Source organism: Pyrus communis, chromosome 17 (assembly GCF_963583255.1).
Source record: "Pyrus communis chromosome 17, drPyrComm1.1, whole genome shotgun sequence".
Taxonomy (NCBI): domain Eukaryota; kingdom Viridiplantae; phylum Streptophyta; class Magnoliopsida; order Rosales; family Rosaceae; genus Pyrus; species Pyrus communis.
The window spans coordinates 16,801,699-16,817,312 of NC_084819.1; the positions used below are offsets into that span (position 1 = coordinate 16,801,699).

Below are 15,614 nucleotides of genomic sequence, written 5' to 3' on the forward strand. Positions count from 1 at the left end.
TTTCTGTTTGATTTAGATTTTAGCAAAAAACTGAATCGAATGAAACCGAACCCATCCCTTATTACAATTTAAAAGAACAGTCAAATAAATTAGTAATCCATATTGCGGCAGCCAATTTGAGAGAAAGGGTATGGAGTCCATGAGCCGGGCCTATATTTGCTCCTTTTTAAGTTGGGCTTACATGGTCGTTTACTTGGGCCTGTTCCTATGAAATTTACACTGCAAAATAGTAAAGAAGGTCCAATACGCATGTGATTTTTTTATTTTATTTTATTTTATATAATTTTTGGACAAACGATGTATGTGAATTGTGATGTTAACGAGTTAAAGCTAAGGTTTTAAAAAACGTTAGGTGGCAGTCGGACGGTGGACTGGGGTCTACTACCTAGGCTGCTAAGCGGGGTTTATGCGGTTTTAAGTAAATTTATTATAAATCGTATAAATAAGTGTCTACTTATACTTAAATACACATAATTGCATTGGGATACATAAATTATAAAATAGAATGATATATATATATATATATATATATATATATATATATATTATAAAGTATTAGAACATAATGCAAAATAAAGGTTATATATTTTCTGTCTAAGAGAAATTCGTGATCTAGGCGGGTGCTTAAACATGTCTGGACATGCTAGACAGAAACCTAAGCAGATATAGGCGCCCTTTCTTAATTTTCAAACGTCTAAAGATTAATCAAGACGGTGGTCAGCCATCTAACGTCTAGGTTATCCTAGGCGAGAATTTTTAAAATAGTGGTTAAAGCAAATAACAATTGGCCATCAATGAAAGAGAAAGATTGGAAGGAATCCTTACATCAACGTTCCCATGTTCAAATTCGATTTTTTTTTTTTTAACGAACAATATCGTTTGGTGAATTAAGGGTATAGTCAAACTAAGATTTTAAAGGATTTTAAAAGTGATAGATTTAAAAGGATTTAAAAGGATTAAAGACTCCTACAAAATTCATATGGATTTTAAAGAATTTGAATGGATTGTGGTGGATTGTGGTGGATTGTGGTGGAAGGATTTGAAATCATAGGGGGTGAGGTTGGATTCTTTTTAGTCTTGATTATATATATTTTTCCTCTCAAACCCCACAAAATCCACAACTTATTGAAATCCTCCAAAATCTTAATTTTTTGAATACACTTAGATTTGGATGGATTTTAAAATCCTTTAAAATCTTTTAATTGACTACACCTAAATTTGAATAGATTGTAAAATCCTTTAAAATCTTTTAATTGATTACACTAGGATTTTAAAGTCTTTTAAAATCCTCTCAAATCCGAGTTTGACTACACCCCTAAGTTGTTAAATATTAAAAGTAGGTAGATTGTCAAAATAAATTGACTGGATAAGCTTGGAAATTAAGGAAATAAATCAAGAAATTAAATAGCAAGAGAGGATGAGTAGTGTATAAATTGATTTGCAATGCGCCTCAGCGTATTCCCATACAAGAAAAAAGGATAAGAAGGTAGTATCCACCACTTAGACGTTGGCAATGGCAATGAAAAAAATTTGGGTTGCTGGAATTTTTGTTTCGGCCTTCTTGTTGCTGCTCCAGTGTGAAGAAGCTCATGCAGCAGAATTCGTTGTAGGGGACGACCAGGGATGGGGTCCAGAAACTAACGTGTCTCGCTGGCTTGAAGGCAAGAGTTTCAAGGCTGGAGATGTATTGAGTAAGATTTTCATAGGGCTTAAGAGTTTTCTTTCATCCTCATATTTGATTAATGAATATATGGTCTAATTTTTTCCAACTGTTTTTTCTTTTTGTGCAGTTTTCCGATACACTTGTCCATATTGCTCATTTGTCACTGTAATAAGTGACTATTATTACCGGTTATGCGACGCATATAGTGATTTGAAGAAATTTTACAATTCAGGAAATGATCGTGTGATATTAGATTATGGTGACAATTTTTTTGTTCCTAGTTATCATGAGTACTGTGAAAAATTGAAGTTCAAGGTTTTCGCTAACTGAGAGATATATTAGCTTTCCCTCAAATAAAAAATCTGCTGAGTAAATATTTTGAATGTTATTTTGGTTTTTCCTTGTTTATTTATGAAATAATTGGTTTTCACATTTGGTTGTTGAATTACCTAATATGAGAACTTGGATAATTACAATTTTTATTTATTTATGAAAGAATTTCCGCTTTGGTAATACTTTAAATATCCAACTAAATCAAGTTCATAGTTATCTTGAGGGTCATCATTTAACCAAATGAAATTAAAAATACAACAAAAGTAACGTTAGGTTCAGAATTGAAGCAAGTCTTTAGGCTTTTTTCACTGAAAGTGATGAGAAGGTGATAGCAATTTTGCATCTCATCTCCAGCCTTAACGCGGTTTTATAAATGGGGGTGGATTCCTCTAACCCCCCACAATCCTCCTCCCCCCCCCCCCCCCCCCCCCCCCTCCTCCTAATCTTTCTCCCCTCACGATGAAGTCACGTCAATATCTTGTATTGAGTTTTTTTTATAAAGACAATAAGACAAAAAAACAAAGTTTGACAGGAATGGAGGGAATGAGATAGGAATATGAAGGGAGAGAATCATCATACTCCTTTATAATTACCCATAAGGCGCCCGTTTAAAATAATCAACGGCCAAACGTGAGCTAATTGTAGAAAGAATATACAAATTGAAAAAAATAAGGAAAAATAAGAAGGCAAATTTTTTTTTTTTTTTGTACCTTCTATATATAAATACTCAACCTCCTCCTTCATTCTCCGCATCACAACTCAATATATATTTTACCTACAATCTTCTATATTTGTTATTTAGACATTTATGATGTTATTTAGACATTTATTATTACACGTGGATGATAAGAACAACAAAACTATATGTATTTACCTCCAATCTTCTATATTTGTTATTTAGACCTTTATTATGTTTTTTAGACATTTATTATGATACGTGGACGATTATGACAACAACTCAATCTTTATTTCACCTACAATCTTCTATATTTATTTATTGTATTTTTTATTTGAACAAACGATTTTTTTTTATATCAAAGGGGGGAGGAGGGTCAGCTCCACATGGCTTGAAGCGATGGCTTTATTGTGAGTAAGGATGTTGGCATACTTGAGAGATGGACATGTGGAGGAAAGAAGTCAACTTGCTTCTTTTAAATATTAATTTATTGCAAGTGAGATTAATAGACATGCGGTGGAAATGCAAAATTGCTTCTTTTAATATTATTTCATAGGCAAGCTGGCAGTGGAGCTTCTCTCCACAGGTTCAATGTTCTCATCAAATAGGCTCTCTTAGTTCTCTATATAAAGAAGCAGAGGCACAAGGGTTGTGGACATTCAACCAATCAATCAAGCAACTCAACTCAAATCAGCTCCTCAGTTTCCTTGTAAACATTTACTTTTAGTCAAGCACCCTTTACTTTCCTTGTTTTTAGCTCTGCTGCTCACTCGGTAGTATTGATTTCCTTTGTATTTTTATTTACAACCTTCAAAACCATTCCCCAAACCACTAGAAATTGCCACAAGACTAGAGTAACTTGCCCAATCCCTTGGGAACAAGCTCCAACCTTGTATTAGGCATCCTTTTGCATTTATATAACTTTGTAATATAAATATTACATTTCTGTACAACTACATTTCCAGTCATTTACTTTCATCTGTTAGTTACACTTCCAGCAAACTTGTCATTTACACATTGTTACATCTCTCCACATAATTAAAGTCCTTATCTTTAAGGTAAAGAAAGAACTTTGATTTGAGCCACTCCCACTTAATGGCGCAATCTCTTTGTTAGACGTCGAACTCAAGCGCAATCTCAATCATTTAAATTCTGTCTACTAGCGGCAACTAGTAATAGCATGCTCACACCCACCAATTTCTTGTTCGAGCAAGTTCCTGGCATGTCCACGGGAACCATAGCGAATTTAGGGGGCGAACACCAAGCACGGTCAAAGACGACGTCCTGTTCGCAACTCTACCAAGTTCATAATTCCTACCCCGTCTAATCACGGGAAAGATAATGTGTGCATATTGTGTGAGGAGTTTGCTGGCCAAAGCGCTTGATTACATTGGTGAAAACAAGACTCATACGGTGATCATCGAATACCTACATCAGACCAGCTATCAGTTGCATTCTTTCAAGCAGCAGTTGAATATCAGAGTGCACGATTAACAAATGAATAAACTAACTATAAACTAATATAATTTTATTGTGAACGAAAGATTGTCATGATGGCTACATAACCCAAGAGGCTACATTGCGAATGACATTTCAAATAAACTAATACAAGCACTACTATATATAGTGAAAACTAAAGCAAAACCCTAATCCTTAATTGGCAAGAAACTCTAATATCCTTGGTCCACAAGAAAACCATAAACAATAATAAAATAATAACTAATTTTTCAACACCCCCGTCAAACTCATGGCGGTACATGTCATGAGTTTTCCAACAAGCAGATCGATGCGGATGCAAGCTCCGTTAGGCGGACAAGACAAGACAAGCTCCGTTAGGTGGACAAAACAAGCGAGCAAGCAATCAAGCTAGCAAATAGGCGAATGAGCGAAAGTATTCCAAGTGGTGCAAGTGAAATATTCCAATCCCAATGCCAGTGCGAACTTTCAATCAAACAAACTTCAGTTCACCAGCACACAACGTCACTCGAGTAGTCACCAATTCAAGTACTCGAGTAATCGTTGCAACAACAAGCTCCAACAACAAGTTATTTCCATGATATCCGTGTGGGCCTCAGAAAGGTCAAACACAAAAGACAAACAGCACATTTTTTTCCTTGCCGTGTGGGCCTCAAAACCTAACTACTACTCTCTCTTCGTTTATTTTTTTTTCCTTTTTCCTCTCTTTTTCTCCAAACAACATTAACAATAAAACATGCAATCTGGGTTCGCAACGCAACTCGATATGGGTTCTACGACAGTTGTGGGTCGAACGCGGTCAGCAGCAGGGGCTTGGTAGGAGTAGTGGTGCAGGCGTGACTGAGTGGCAAGACGATGATGCAGCGGAAGGTTCAGGCAGGCAGCGAGGTGGGGGTACGATATGGGTATGGTTCATGGCGGAGCAGCGTGCAGGTCAGAAACAGCAGCGGTGGCGGGTGGTGGTCGAGCAGCAGCGGTGATGGATGGTTCTGCAGATCAACACACGTGGATGGTGGTGCGGGTTCGTGGCGGTTGTTCCGAGTGTAAAAGAAGACGATGACGTGATGCAGCAAACAGATTCAATTTTTTTTGCTCTCTATTTTGTAAGTAACAAAACCCTAACAAGGGCACAACGAAGAAGAGGAACGTGACAAGACAAACAAACTAGCTACCAAGAACACATTTAACCCTGAAGGATCAAACTGGCTCTGATACCAAGTTGAATATCAGAGTGCACGATTAACAAACGAACAAACTAACTATAAACTAATATAATTTTATTAAGTGAACGAAAGATTGCCATGACGGCTACATAACCCAAGAGGCTACATGCGAATGACTTTTCAAATAAACTAATACAAGCACTACTATATATCGTGAAAACTAAAGCAAAATCATAATCTTTAATGGGTAAGAAACTCTAATATCATTGGCCCACAAGAAAAACATAAACAATAATAAAATAAGGGATCTTTTGATTGAGACACCTCAATTTTGAATTTTTTTAGATCAAACATCCATGTCTTTTAGTGATTTGATTAAACTTTTTCTTTGTCATAATTGTGGTGCTATATGCACATTAGATTGTAACAAATTTCCGATAATCTAGCATTTTAATTACACTCTCATCTGTTAGAGATAATTGTAAAAAAAAAAAAAAAGCAAGTTGGTTCAATTCAATATATTTTCACAATAATGCTACAATTTAGCAATAATTATCTACGATCAAAATAATTTAAAATATTTTAAAATCCCATAAAATCAAACGTACCGAAATAAGTTTTTCTTTTATTACGTTAAGAGAAAATAGGATTGAGAAAAATATAAATGTACCAATACACAATGTGTGCAAAATAAAACGTACCAAAATAAAAATAATGTACCAATATTAACAATATGTATCAAAACAAACGTACCAATTAATGATTTTTGTAAATTCAAACGTACCCGCAAATAATATATGCGTAATGTATTGTACCTAATAATAATTCGTCAACAACTATACTTAAAAAAAAAAAAAAAGCAAAAAAAATATAATTTCACAAAAAAATTGAAAAAATTACACGGAGCTTTTATGTTGATCACCGCCTATTTGGAAAAAAAAAAAAAAACTGTGATCGAAAATGTAACATCCGACATCACCCAGGGGAGTGATCCTTAAATGTATATTCTCATTTCTACCTAGCACAAGGCCTTTGGGAGCTCACTGGCTTTGAGTTCCGTAGGAACTCCAAAGTTAAGCGAGAAGGGGGCTAGAGCAATCCCATGATGGGTGACCCACTGGGAAGTTGCTTGCGAGTTCTCAAAAACAAAACCGTGTGGGAATGGTAAGCCTAAAGCGGACAATATCGTGCTACGGTGGTGGAGCGGGCCCGGAAAGTGATCCGTCTCGGGCCGGGATGTGACAAAAAAAACATATCTGGAATAAGAGAAAATATAGTTTAATTACTAATATCTCCACTAAATAAGGAAATGTGCATCATGCATATAGTTTAATTACTAATATCTCCACTAAATAAGGAAATGTGCATCATGCAGATAAAAGGATAAATTCAAAAATTAGTGATCCACCCCGGGCCGGGATGTGACAGAAAAAACATATCTGGAATAAGAGAAAATATAGTTTAATTACTAATATCTCCACTAAATAAGGAAATGTGCATCATGCAGATAAAAGGATAAATTCAAAAATTATTTTAATTTTAAAAAATATAATAATGACATGTAATTTAGCTTGAGTGGTTATTAGTCAAAGCACTTTAATCAAATTTAAAAAAGGCACAGATGTTTAATCTAAATGATATAGAAAAACTGTAAGAAATTCTAATTTTCCTATAAAAGGGATAATAGCTAATTTTCCAACAAACCTTTTCTAATTTCTGACAAAAGTTTTGTAGAAAACTATAACACATTGCAAATAAACAAGATTTATAGAGTATTAGTACACTATCAAATACATTGCTATAAGAAGCTTTCTACAGTTATGATAGGCTATGATGAATTGTATCTAAACCAAAATTATTTGGGGATATTTAATACTACTTTTCTTCTCTCAAAACGTTGAGGAAAAAACTTCTGAACGTCTTTACCCTTTTTTTTGTGGGACATTGGGTCACCTTGATCAGCCAGTAGCCACAGTTTTTAGATGATTTCTTTCGAACTTACAAGATGGAACCCTGTTCATTTTCATTAAATCCACAAGCTTAAGAAGAAAACTTGGAGCCCTAAATGCATGTCTTTTTTATTTATCGCTGATATTTAGTTTGTTTGCGGAAGGTCAACAGGCTACTGCACATGTGCCTTGAACTTAATCATTTGCCACGCATGACCAATGTTAGACCGCTGTTATCGGGTCTAGACCTGAATAAACCTTCAATTCTTTCTATCTACTCAGTAGTAGCATTCTGCAATTGGCCCCTTGCTCTCTCTGTCTTGAGAAAACTTCACCACCACCCCCCTTGCTAAAGGTATAACGATATTATATAGTTTACGAAGGAGGTAGAAACTATTTTGTAAATGAGCAGATATTACTTGTTAGACTAACAGAACTAGTCGAGTAACAAAGCTCAGAGATTACAGTTGCAGCTTTGGAGTGATTGTGTGGAAAATTTGTTATTTAAAAATTTTACTAACTAAAACAAAAATATAGCTAGCACTAGGAGACACACCATACTAGTAAAAATATTCTGGATCGCACCACTAGCGGCCCGACATCGAATATTGACTTTCCTGCACACTGATCTTATCTCTCCGTCTTGGCCTGTGAGTATGCCCAGACTTCCCATTTTTTGCATTGCTTGGGCAAAGTCCGAATGGAATGTATCGGAATATGCTATGTACGCTCTGACATAAGATGAAGTCAGGCTACCGTTCATTAGTTGCTGATCAGAATGGAGAAGGCCCATTTCCATCTCCAAATTTTTGAAGTAGGCGAAGTCAAATCGGGTATCAGTTGTGATGTCGAGTGGCTGGGTCACACTGGTGACATTGCTGAGCCATTCCTCCTTTGGACAGACCACCTTTAGCTTCTCACCAAGGGACACATTTAAATCCTTGTCATTGTAGATGCGGTGGTAAAAGGAGGCGCAGTGTGCTGCTCCAATGAATTTACCCTTTTTTTTTGTGTCAGACGTTTGTAATACAAGCGGGAAGAGGGGCGAGTGACTAAAATTAATTCAACTATAAAAAATATAAAAATTTGAAAAAAGATAGGAAAAAACAGAAATTTTTTTTTTGTCCTTTTATAAATACTCAACATTCTTCTTCATTCTCTACATCACAACTCAATATTTATTTTAAACTACAATCTTCTGTATTTATTATGATATGCATCGCGCCCCTAGCGGATCTACTTGGAAGATTGACTTTCCTACACACTGTTCTTATCTCTCCCCCTTGGCCTGTCAGTATGTCCAGAGTGCCCTTTTTTGCAGTGCTTGGGCAAAGTCCGAATGGATTCTATCAGGAAACTTTGCATACGCTCTGACATAAGATGAAGTGAGTTTACCGCTCATGAGTTGCTGATCCGAATGAAGGAGGCCCATTTCCATCTCCAAAATTTTGAAGTAGGCATGGTCAAATTCGATTGTAGTGGTGCCGTCGAGTGGTAGAGTAAAAATGAAGATGTTGCTGACCATTCCATTTGGGCAGAGCGCCCTTGGCTTCTCGGCTAGTGACACATTTAAATCCTTGTCCTCCTTCACGCGGTGGTAAAACAAAACGCAATGTGCTCTTCCAAAGGTGTGTGCCCCTATATTGAGCAGATAGAGAAGCAGCAACAAAGTCCCACACCACAGCGTATTATGACATGTAAATTTGTTATAATCGAACGAAAAGACAATAATTTGTTAATTACATGACAAGGCTACCATCTCTCTGGAATTGAACCCTTTGCGCTCAAATAGAGAGATCAAATCAGGAAGGTTGAAGCTCGGGGATAGGATATTAACGCCAAACGTCAGAGAAATTAGCCTTGGTGGAGTCCCTCCGCCCCAATTGGACGTTCCATGTAGGGCCGCCCTACTAGAAGCAAAATAAATTGTTCGAGCAAAATAAAAAAGATTAAATAATATAAATACTAAAAATGACACATGTAAACGAAGAGAAATTTTATTTGAACCGACATAACCTCTTTCTACACCCAACTTAAACTATAAGGGCGCGTTTACTAATCCGTAATTAAATTGAGAGGAATTGAATTGAGGAGGAATTGGATTGATGAGGAATTAGAATGAGATGGAGTCAGAATCGGATTCCTGTTGAAGCTGTTTACTTAAATGTTCTGGAATCGGAATAGAAATGACATTAATTCCATAAAGTTGTTTACTAATTTAGTAGAATCGGAATATAAACCAGCATGATTACTAAAATGCCCTTGTTCCAAATCAAATATTTTATATATTTTTTCAATAAAATTTGATATAATAGATAATAGTAAGGAAAAAAAAATTATTTAAAATTTTAACAATTCCCGTGTTTGTTATTTTTAATAAAACTTGAATTCTTGTTACTTTTTTTTTTCTTTCACTTTTTACTCTTTAATGAGTAAAAAACTCATTCGATAAAAAAAGTTAAAAAACCCAACATCAAAAATAACGGGAGTCGGGAGAGGTTCTGGAACCTTCACGATTCCACTTCCACCACAACCTTCTTTACTCTCCCCCCTCTGCATCCTCAATTGGTTTTTGCGATCATCTCCTGACCTTGTTCTATCGGCCTGAAAATCTCCTTATGTCGGGTCATCGAGTTGTAAACGATTAACTCCTTGTTGGCAGCCATTCTTGGATTTCTCAACCTTTGTCAGCCGCTCAATGCTATCTGTAAAAATGTCTGCAATCAAATTGGGAAAAAAACCAAACTGTAAGTCAAGTTTCCATTTTTCCAATTCCATTCTCAGTGTGCAAAACATAAGGTTTGCTTTTATCTATATACTCCTCTGCATCTATCTCTCCACAACTGGAATTGGATTTGCGGATGTCAGGAGTTTGTTGGTAGAACTGTTGGGGTCGGTTGGTGGTGGGTCTTGGCAGTCTAGGAGGTGGTACGGTGGTGTGAGTTGATTAAGGGGTGGGGATGAGTGTGCTTTTCGTGGTTGAATCGTGATGAAAAGGATAGGGTAATTTCGGTAGAGAAGTCTGATTCGGAAGTTTCTTCCGGAATTCAAATACCTCCTCCAAGTTAGTAATTGAATTCCGGCAATATTAGGAATCTGATTACAGATTTTGGGTGGAGCCCACAAATATTTTCATTCCCAAAATTTAGTAAATGCCGGAATCAGTTAGGGAAGAATTTAATTCCCTTTCTTCTACCTCCATTCTGGTTTTGTAAACACGCCATAAATGAAAATGATCTTTTTTATCCTATTGCATAATTACCATCAAGTACAAGATGAAATTAACATTAAAACTAAAATTTATTAATAAACTCACTCCTAATAATCAAACCCTATCACCATTTTTACAAAACGCTATCAATATTGACAGTAAACATTGACAAAAACACTGAAAAGAACCTTCAAATGGTGGTCCATAAAGGATCTGAACTATTGAGCAAGTCGAAAGCCGAGCTGATCGATTTCACGATCCATGCAAATTTGATGTCCCAAAACCATGCCACTACATAATTTACTGGGAGATCAAAGAATAAGTTGAAGAGAGAGTTCTTAGTGAATGTTGTAGAGAAAATGGATGCAACATTTTTGGATCATGGCTATGTGGTCTGGAGGAGAAGCAATTTGATCTGGCCTCTTGAGCTTCGAATTGTGGAGAAGGGAACTTTCAAGAAAATTTTGGAACAGTTCAAGTGAAAAACTGATCAGTTTTTCAAATTATTAACATTCAATAAGCCAATAATATATAGAACATTTTCATACGTACCCAAATTCAAGCTAGTTAGCTATAAGGGGAATTTTTTTATTTTTTTTCTATTAGATCCAATTTAATTTGAGATTTTATTTTATAAATGGGTGTAAAGATAATTTTACACTTTGAATTGGGTTTGAAAATGTAGTTTAGGTAATAAATTTGAATTTAAAGAGATAATAATTCTTTAATTGCAAATAATATAGGTGTAGAGAATAAATTGGATGTAGAAAGAGGTTATTACATAGGTTCAAATAAAATTTCCCGTAAACAAATCGTGAAAAACAAATAAAATTTCAAAACTTATATTAATGGACTTATTTCTCTAACTATTTGTTATATATTCGAAAGAAAATTCCCAATTTTCCACAAAAATTACTCTAATGTCTCTCATACTCTCAGCTTCACTTCTAACATATAGCACAATTAAACATAGCTAACAGAGTGCTAGCTCTGAGTAATAGAAAACACACAAAAAAAAAAGCGAATTTGAAGTTTAAAAGCTACCTACGGTTAGAAATTTTATGGAAAGGGTACCATCCCGAACGATTTTAACACGAAATGAATCCAAAATCGCAATCTACCTTCGGTGCAATCTACCTTGAATCCCCTACTCAGCAATACAAACATAAATCACCTTTCCTCTTTCGCAGGAGGCTGACAAACATTTCATAATTCTCAGTTGCTTTGACATTAAATAAAAAACTTACACACCTGGTTTGCCCACGCTGAAACGATGATCCTATGGGATGTTTATTAGTCCTAAAGCCATAAGCTTCCAAAAATGGCAGAAACAGACAACTTATAATTTGGCACACACACACTATTCCACAGAAACTGAAATTTCTTACCGCAACCACAGAATCTCTAGCAGCAACCGCTAGGATGTCTGCACATGACACGGTTGCTGCCGGACACGCCACCTCCAATGCAGCCTTGATATCGGCCACCACTTCGAACGGAATTCTCTCCCATCATTTCGGCCGTATCATCCAGAAGAACGGAGGCATCGCAACCCTACAAATGAGAAAAAAATCATGTTAATTTTCACTCCAAACGCCATGGCATAGTCGAAATGAAATTTAGCAAAATATAGTACAAAAACTAAACAAACATGCAGATGTAGCATACTCACATTCACGAAACAGTCGTGAAAGAACAAGTTGAGGAGCGAGGCTGCCATCCTCGGCTCCTCGTAGACGACATTGAGGACATGACCCTCGACGATGGTCATCACGTCGGGACACTTTGAGGAATATGGGTTAAAGGTGTTGTTTGAAGCATTAACAATTGAGGATGAAATGAGGAAAAATAGGAGAAGAAAAGCCATCTTCTTCAGCTTCTCAGAAGCTTTTCGTGTTGCGGCTTCTCAGAAGCTTTTCTGTGTTGCGGAAGTGACAAGCCGTTTGTTGCTTGGGTATGGTATGTATAGTATAGTTAGCATGTGGACTCTAGAGCATAAGGTGTGGAGCATTAATGGAAATTAATGATCTCAAGGAAGAGGATGCTAAATACAAATGCAAAAGAAATTACTGGGCTGTAAATTTTTTATTTTTTATTTAATTTTTCAGATGAATATTTTGTTTTGTAAGTGGTTTGTCACCTTGCAGGATATGCCAAGTTACACAAACATTCCAAGTCCAGCTTGTATAGCAGGTTTAGTAATCTAAGAGCTAGACTTTGAACTTGTTCTTTTTTAGTCGATAGGAAAGGAGAACTTTGAATACTAGTTAAACTCGGTTATTATGTGAATAAACTTTGCATGTTAGGTTGTAATACAATTTTTATACATCATTATTTGTAAAATTACATGCATGTTAGGTGCCATTGTTTGTTAGATTAAAGCTAGGACCCGTGTGCAAAGCGAAGTTTTTGATCAACTACGCTATAAGTCATTTACTAATTGGTCGAATTGACAAGTCAAATTGGGGATGGCAAAGAGTAACCTAAACTCGACAGACCCGCATCTAAAAACTCCCGTCAGCATTTTCATCACTTTATCACTTACAATGTGTGTTTCCTAGTCTTTGAAAAACATAGTCAACGACTCATATTTTGTTACCTTACACACGCATTTGCTTGTTGCTACCAACATTCTTATTTACCGTATATTTTATTTCTTATTTAAACATTGAGTCCTTCTAGGGTTTGGTTTTATGATTTGGATGTGTATATACATCTCTTAGGTGTTGAAATTGTTATCTTTCAACAATTATCAATAAAACTTGAGTTTTTCTCTCTATTTCTTCCTAGTGGATTCTAGTGAAGGAATATCGTTCGGTTTTCCTTGTTACATCCCGCTACATCACATGACTAAGTAAACTTTGGCAACCTAAATTAAAAATCACATGCACCTATATGTACAAGAAATTACTACCATCCCATGTCATGATTATAGAAATAGTGACCATTTTTCTAGTTGAAAATGAAATGCAACAAACTATTGATTTATATGATCAGTAAAATTGATGTACTCATTGACTTTGTAAATAAAATTTGGAAGTAAAACGAAATGAAAATAAGAAAAGCAACACAGAAGTAATGTTGGGTTTAAGATTTGTAATTTCCCTTCCTTTTATATGTGGAACTGAGGCAAAAGTTATTAGGGTTTTTCCACTGTCAGTGATGAGAAAGTGAGAGCAAGGTGCAAGCAATTTGCATCTCATCTCCAGCAATCAAATATTGCAACAGGCAGTATGAGAAAAAAGGGCCTAATGTCTGTTGCCCCGTAGCCACAAGTGGCAGCCTAGGGCCAAAGTCTATTGCCCCATTACAGATACTTTTACTGCATAGCTTGTGCGTATAATGCACATGTCCTCTTAATTTAAAGCACTTTCATCGGTTGGTGAAAGTTAAGGACAAAGGCAATAATGATACTCTCGAGCCCAAAAAATCATCATCAGCAGTCCAACAAAGCAAGGGAAAGTATTGGGCGAACTACTGCCCGCTTAAAAGCCTGAGCATCTCAAGTCCAACCATACACCAGCGGGCAAGGCTGAAGTCAGCATGATGTTAGTCACGTTTTAATTTTCTTTATGTCAGGCACGTGTAATACACGTTCAAAGAGGGGCGAGTGGCTGATAGTTACTGCAGCAATGGGCCCACTGCATTAATCCAACAATCGATAGCCAACGGCTAGTTGACGTGGCTTTGTGTGGACTGATGAATTTCCAATGGAAAAAAATTGGAAAAATTATCCTCCTAACACGTGGCACGTTTTGGCACATTGGATTTCAAATGAGTTAGGAAATCAACCGCCAAAATTAATCCAACCATAAAATATATATAAGATAGAAAAAAAAAAAAAAAAAAGGAAAATAAGAAAAAAATAATAATTTTTTTTAACCTTTCTATAAATATCCAACCTCCTCCTTCATTCTCCACATTACAACCTTCTATGTTTTATATTTAGACCTTTATTATGTTATTAGACATTTATTATAACACGTAGATGGTAAGGGCAACAAAACAACCCACAAAATCAAAAGATATATTTATATATTTGTGAATAGTACTTGCTCTTGTCCGTGGCAAACGAGTGGAAGTGCACGAAGGCAAATATTATTCAAAGTGAATAGTAAGGACAAGCTACATGTTGTTACTCTTCAAAAACGGGTGGACTTTAGCTATGACACTTGTACTTTTCACTAAATCTCACTTTAATTCTTACACTCTATATTGTCTCGCTTCAACACTTACACTCTTCCTTAATATTTCACTTTACTCTATTTGTAAAATAAGTTTAAAAAAAAAGCTATTAATTGTGCTTAACGTGTCATGGACAATTTACTCTTTTCAACTATGTTAGTACGATCCATAAGTGTTGGGATGTGAGGTAAACTCAAACCAAGGTTTGATCATTCCAAATTAAGAAAAATAAAGAAGATGATACGATAGAGGTAGAGATTCTCATGTCATAACCCTAAAATTCTTTGCAAAAGGATTCAAAAATATAGGATTTGATTTGCGAATCTGGAAAGTGAACACTCTCTTTTTGTATTTCAACCTTCTCCTCTTGTATTTTTCTCTTATTCTAGAAAAATCAAATCCTAGTTTGAGTTTTAACCCAATTACTCATAGGTTCCACTATCATACAATGTCACGTTAATCCTAAAAATTGAGTAATTCTCTGAACTCAACCCAAAATGATAATAAAAAAAGGAAGCGTCTCTCAGTTTTGTTGAACGTCGGCGGCCGTGGATCATATACTTGAGTATCCCTGATAGATTCGTACTAACAGTAAACAGCCCAACGGCAGTCAAGAGGACAAGCAAAAGTGCTTTTCTTTAACGCGCTTTTATCATTACCCAGAAGGCCAGAAGCCCGTTAGGTGATATTGGCTTTTGTTGCCGTTGAAAAAAATCGAACGACACCCGACGCCCCAACCAAATTTCAAAAAATCAATGCGCACATCACTCCATCCATCTCTACTGTCCTACGTGTCATTCGACCCCTCTCCCACCTTTCCCGCAATCCCCGTAAACCCCAGCACTATTTCCCCTCCTCTACCCCTATCACACGTGTAAAATCTCCATTTATCAGGGGTATTTATGGAACTCCGGAAAAATCAAACGTACACTTTCGTTTGTACTAATGGCCGTGCTGC

At 36.0% G+C, this 15,614-nt stretch overlaps 2 protein-coding genes across 2 annotated transcripts; one reads left to right on the forward strand and one right to left on the reverse strand.

The window, feature by feature from the left end:
• Nucleotides 1-1,513: 1,513 nt before the first annotated feature.
• Nucleotides 1,514-5,128, forward strand: LOC137722110 (chemocyanin-like). Its single transcript, XM_068461089.1, has 3 exons — nt 1,514-1,691; nt 1,791-1,978; nt 4,931-5,128. The coding sequence occupies exons 1-3, from the start codon at nt 1,514-1,516 to the stop codon at nt 5,126-5,128; spliced, it is 564 nt and encodes a 187-aa protein (XP_068317190.1).
• A 3,423-nt stretch (nt 5,129-8,551) lies between these two features.
• Nucleotides 8,552-9,926, reverse strand: LOC137722111 (peroxidase P7-like). Its single transcript, XM_068461090.1, has 2 exons — nt 9,851-9,926; nt 8,552-8,898 (listed from the first exon to the last, which is right to left on the reverse strand). Exons 1-2 carry the CDS (start codon nt 9,924-9,926, stop codon nt 8,552-8,554), a joined length of 423 nt encoding a protein of 140 aa, XP_068317191.1.
• Between the last annotated feature and the right edge of the window lie 5,688 nt (nt 9,927-15,614).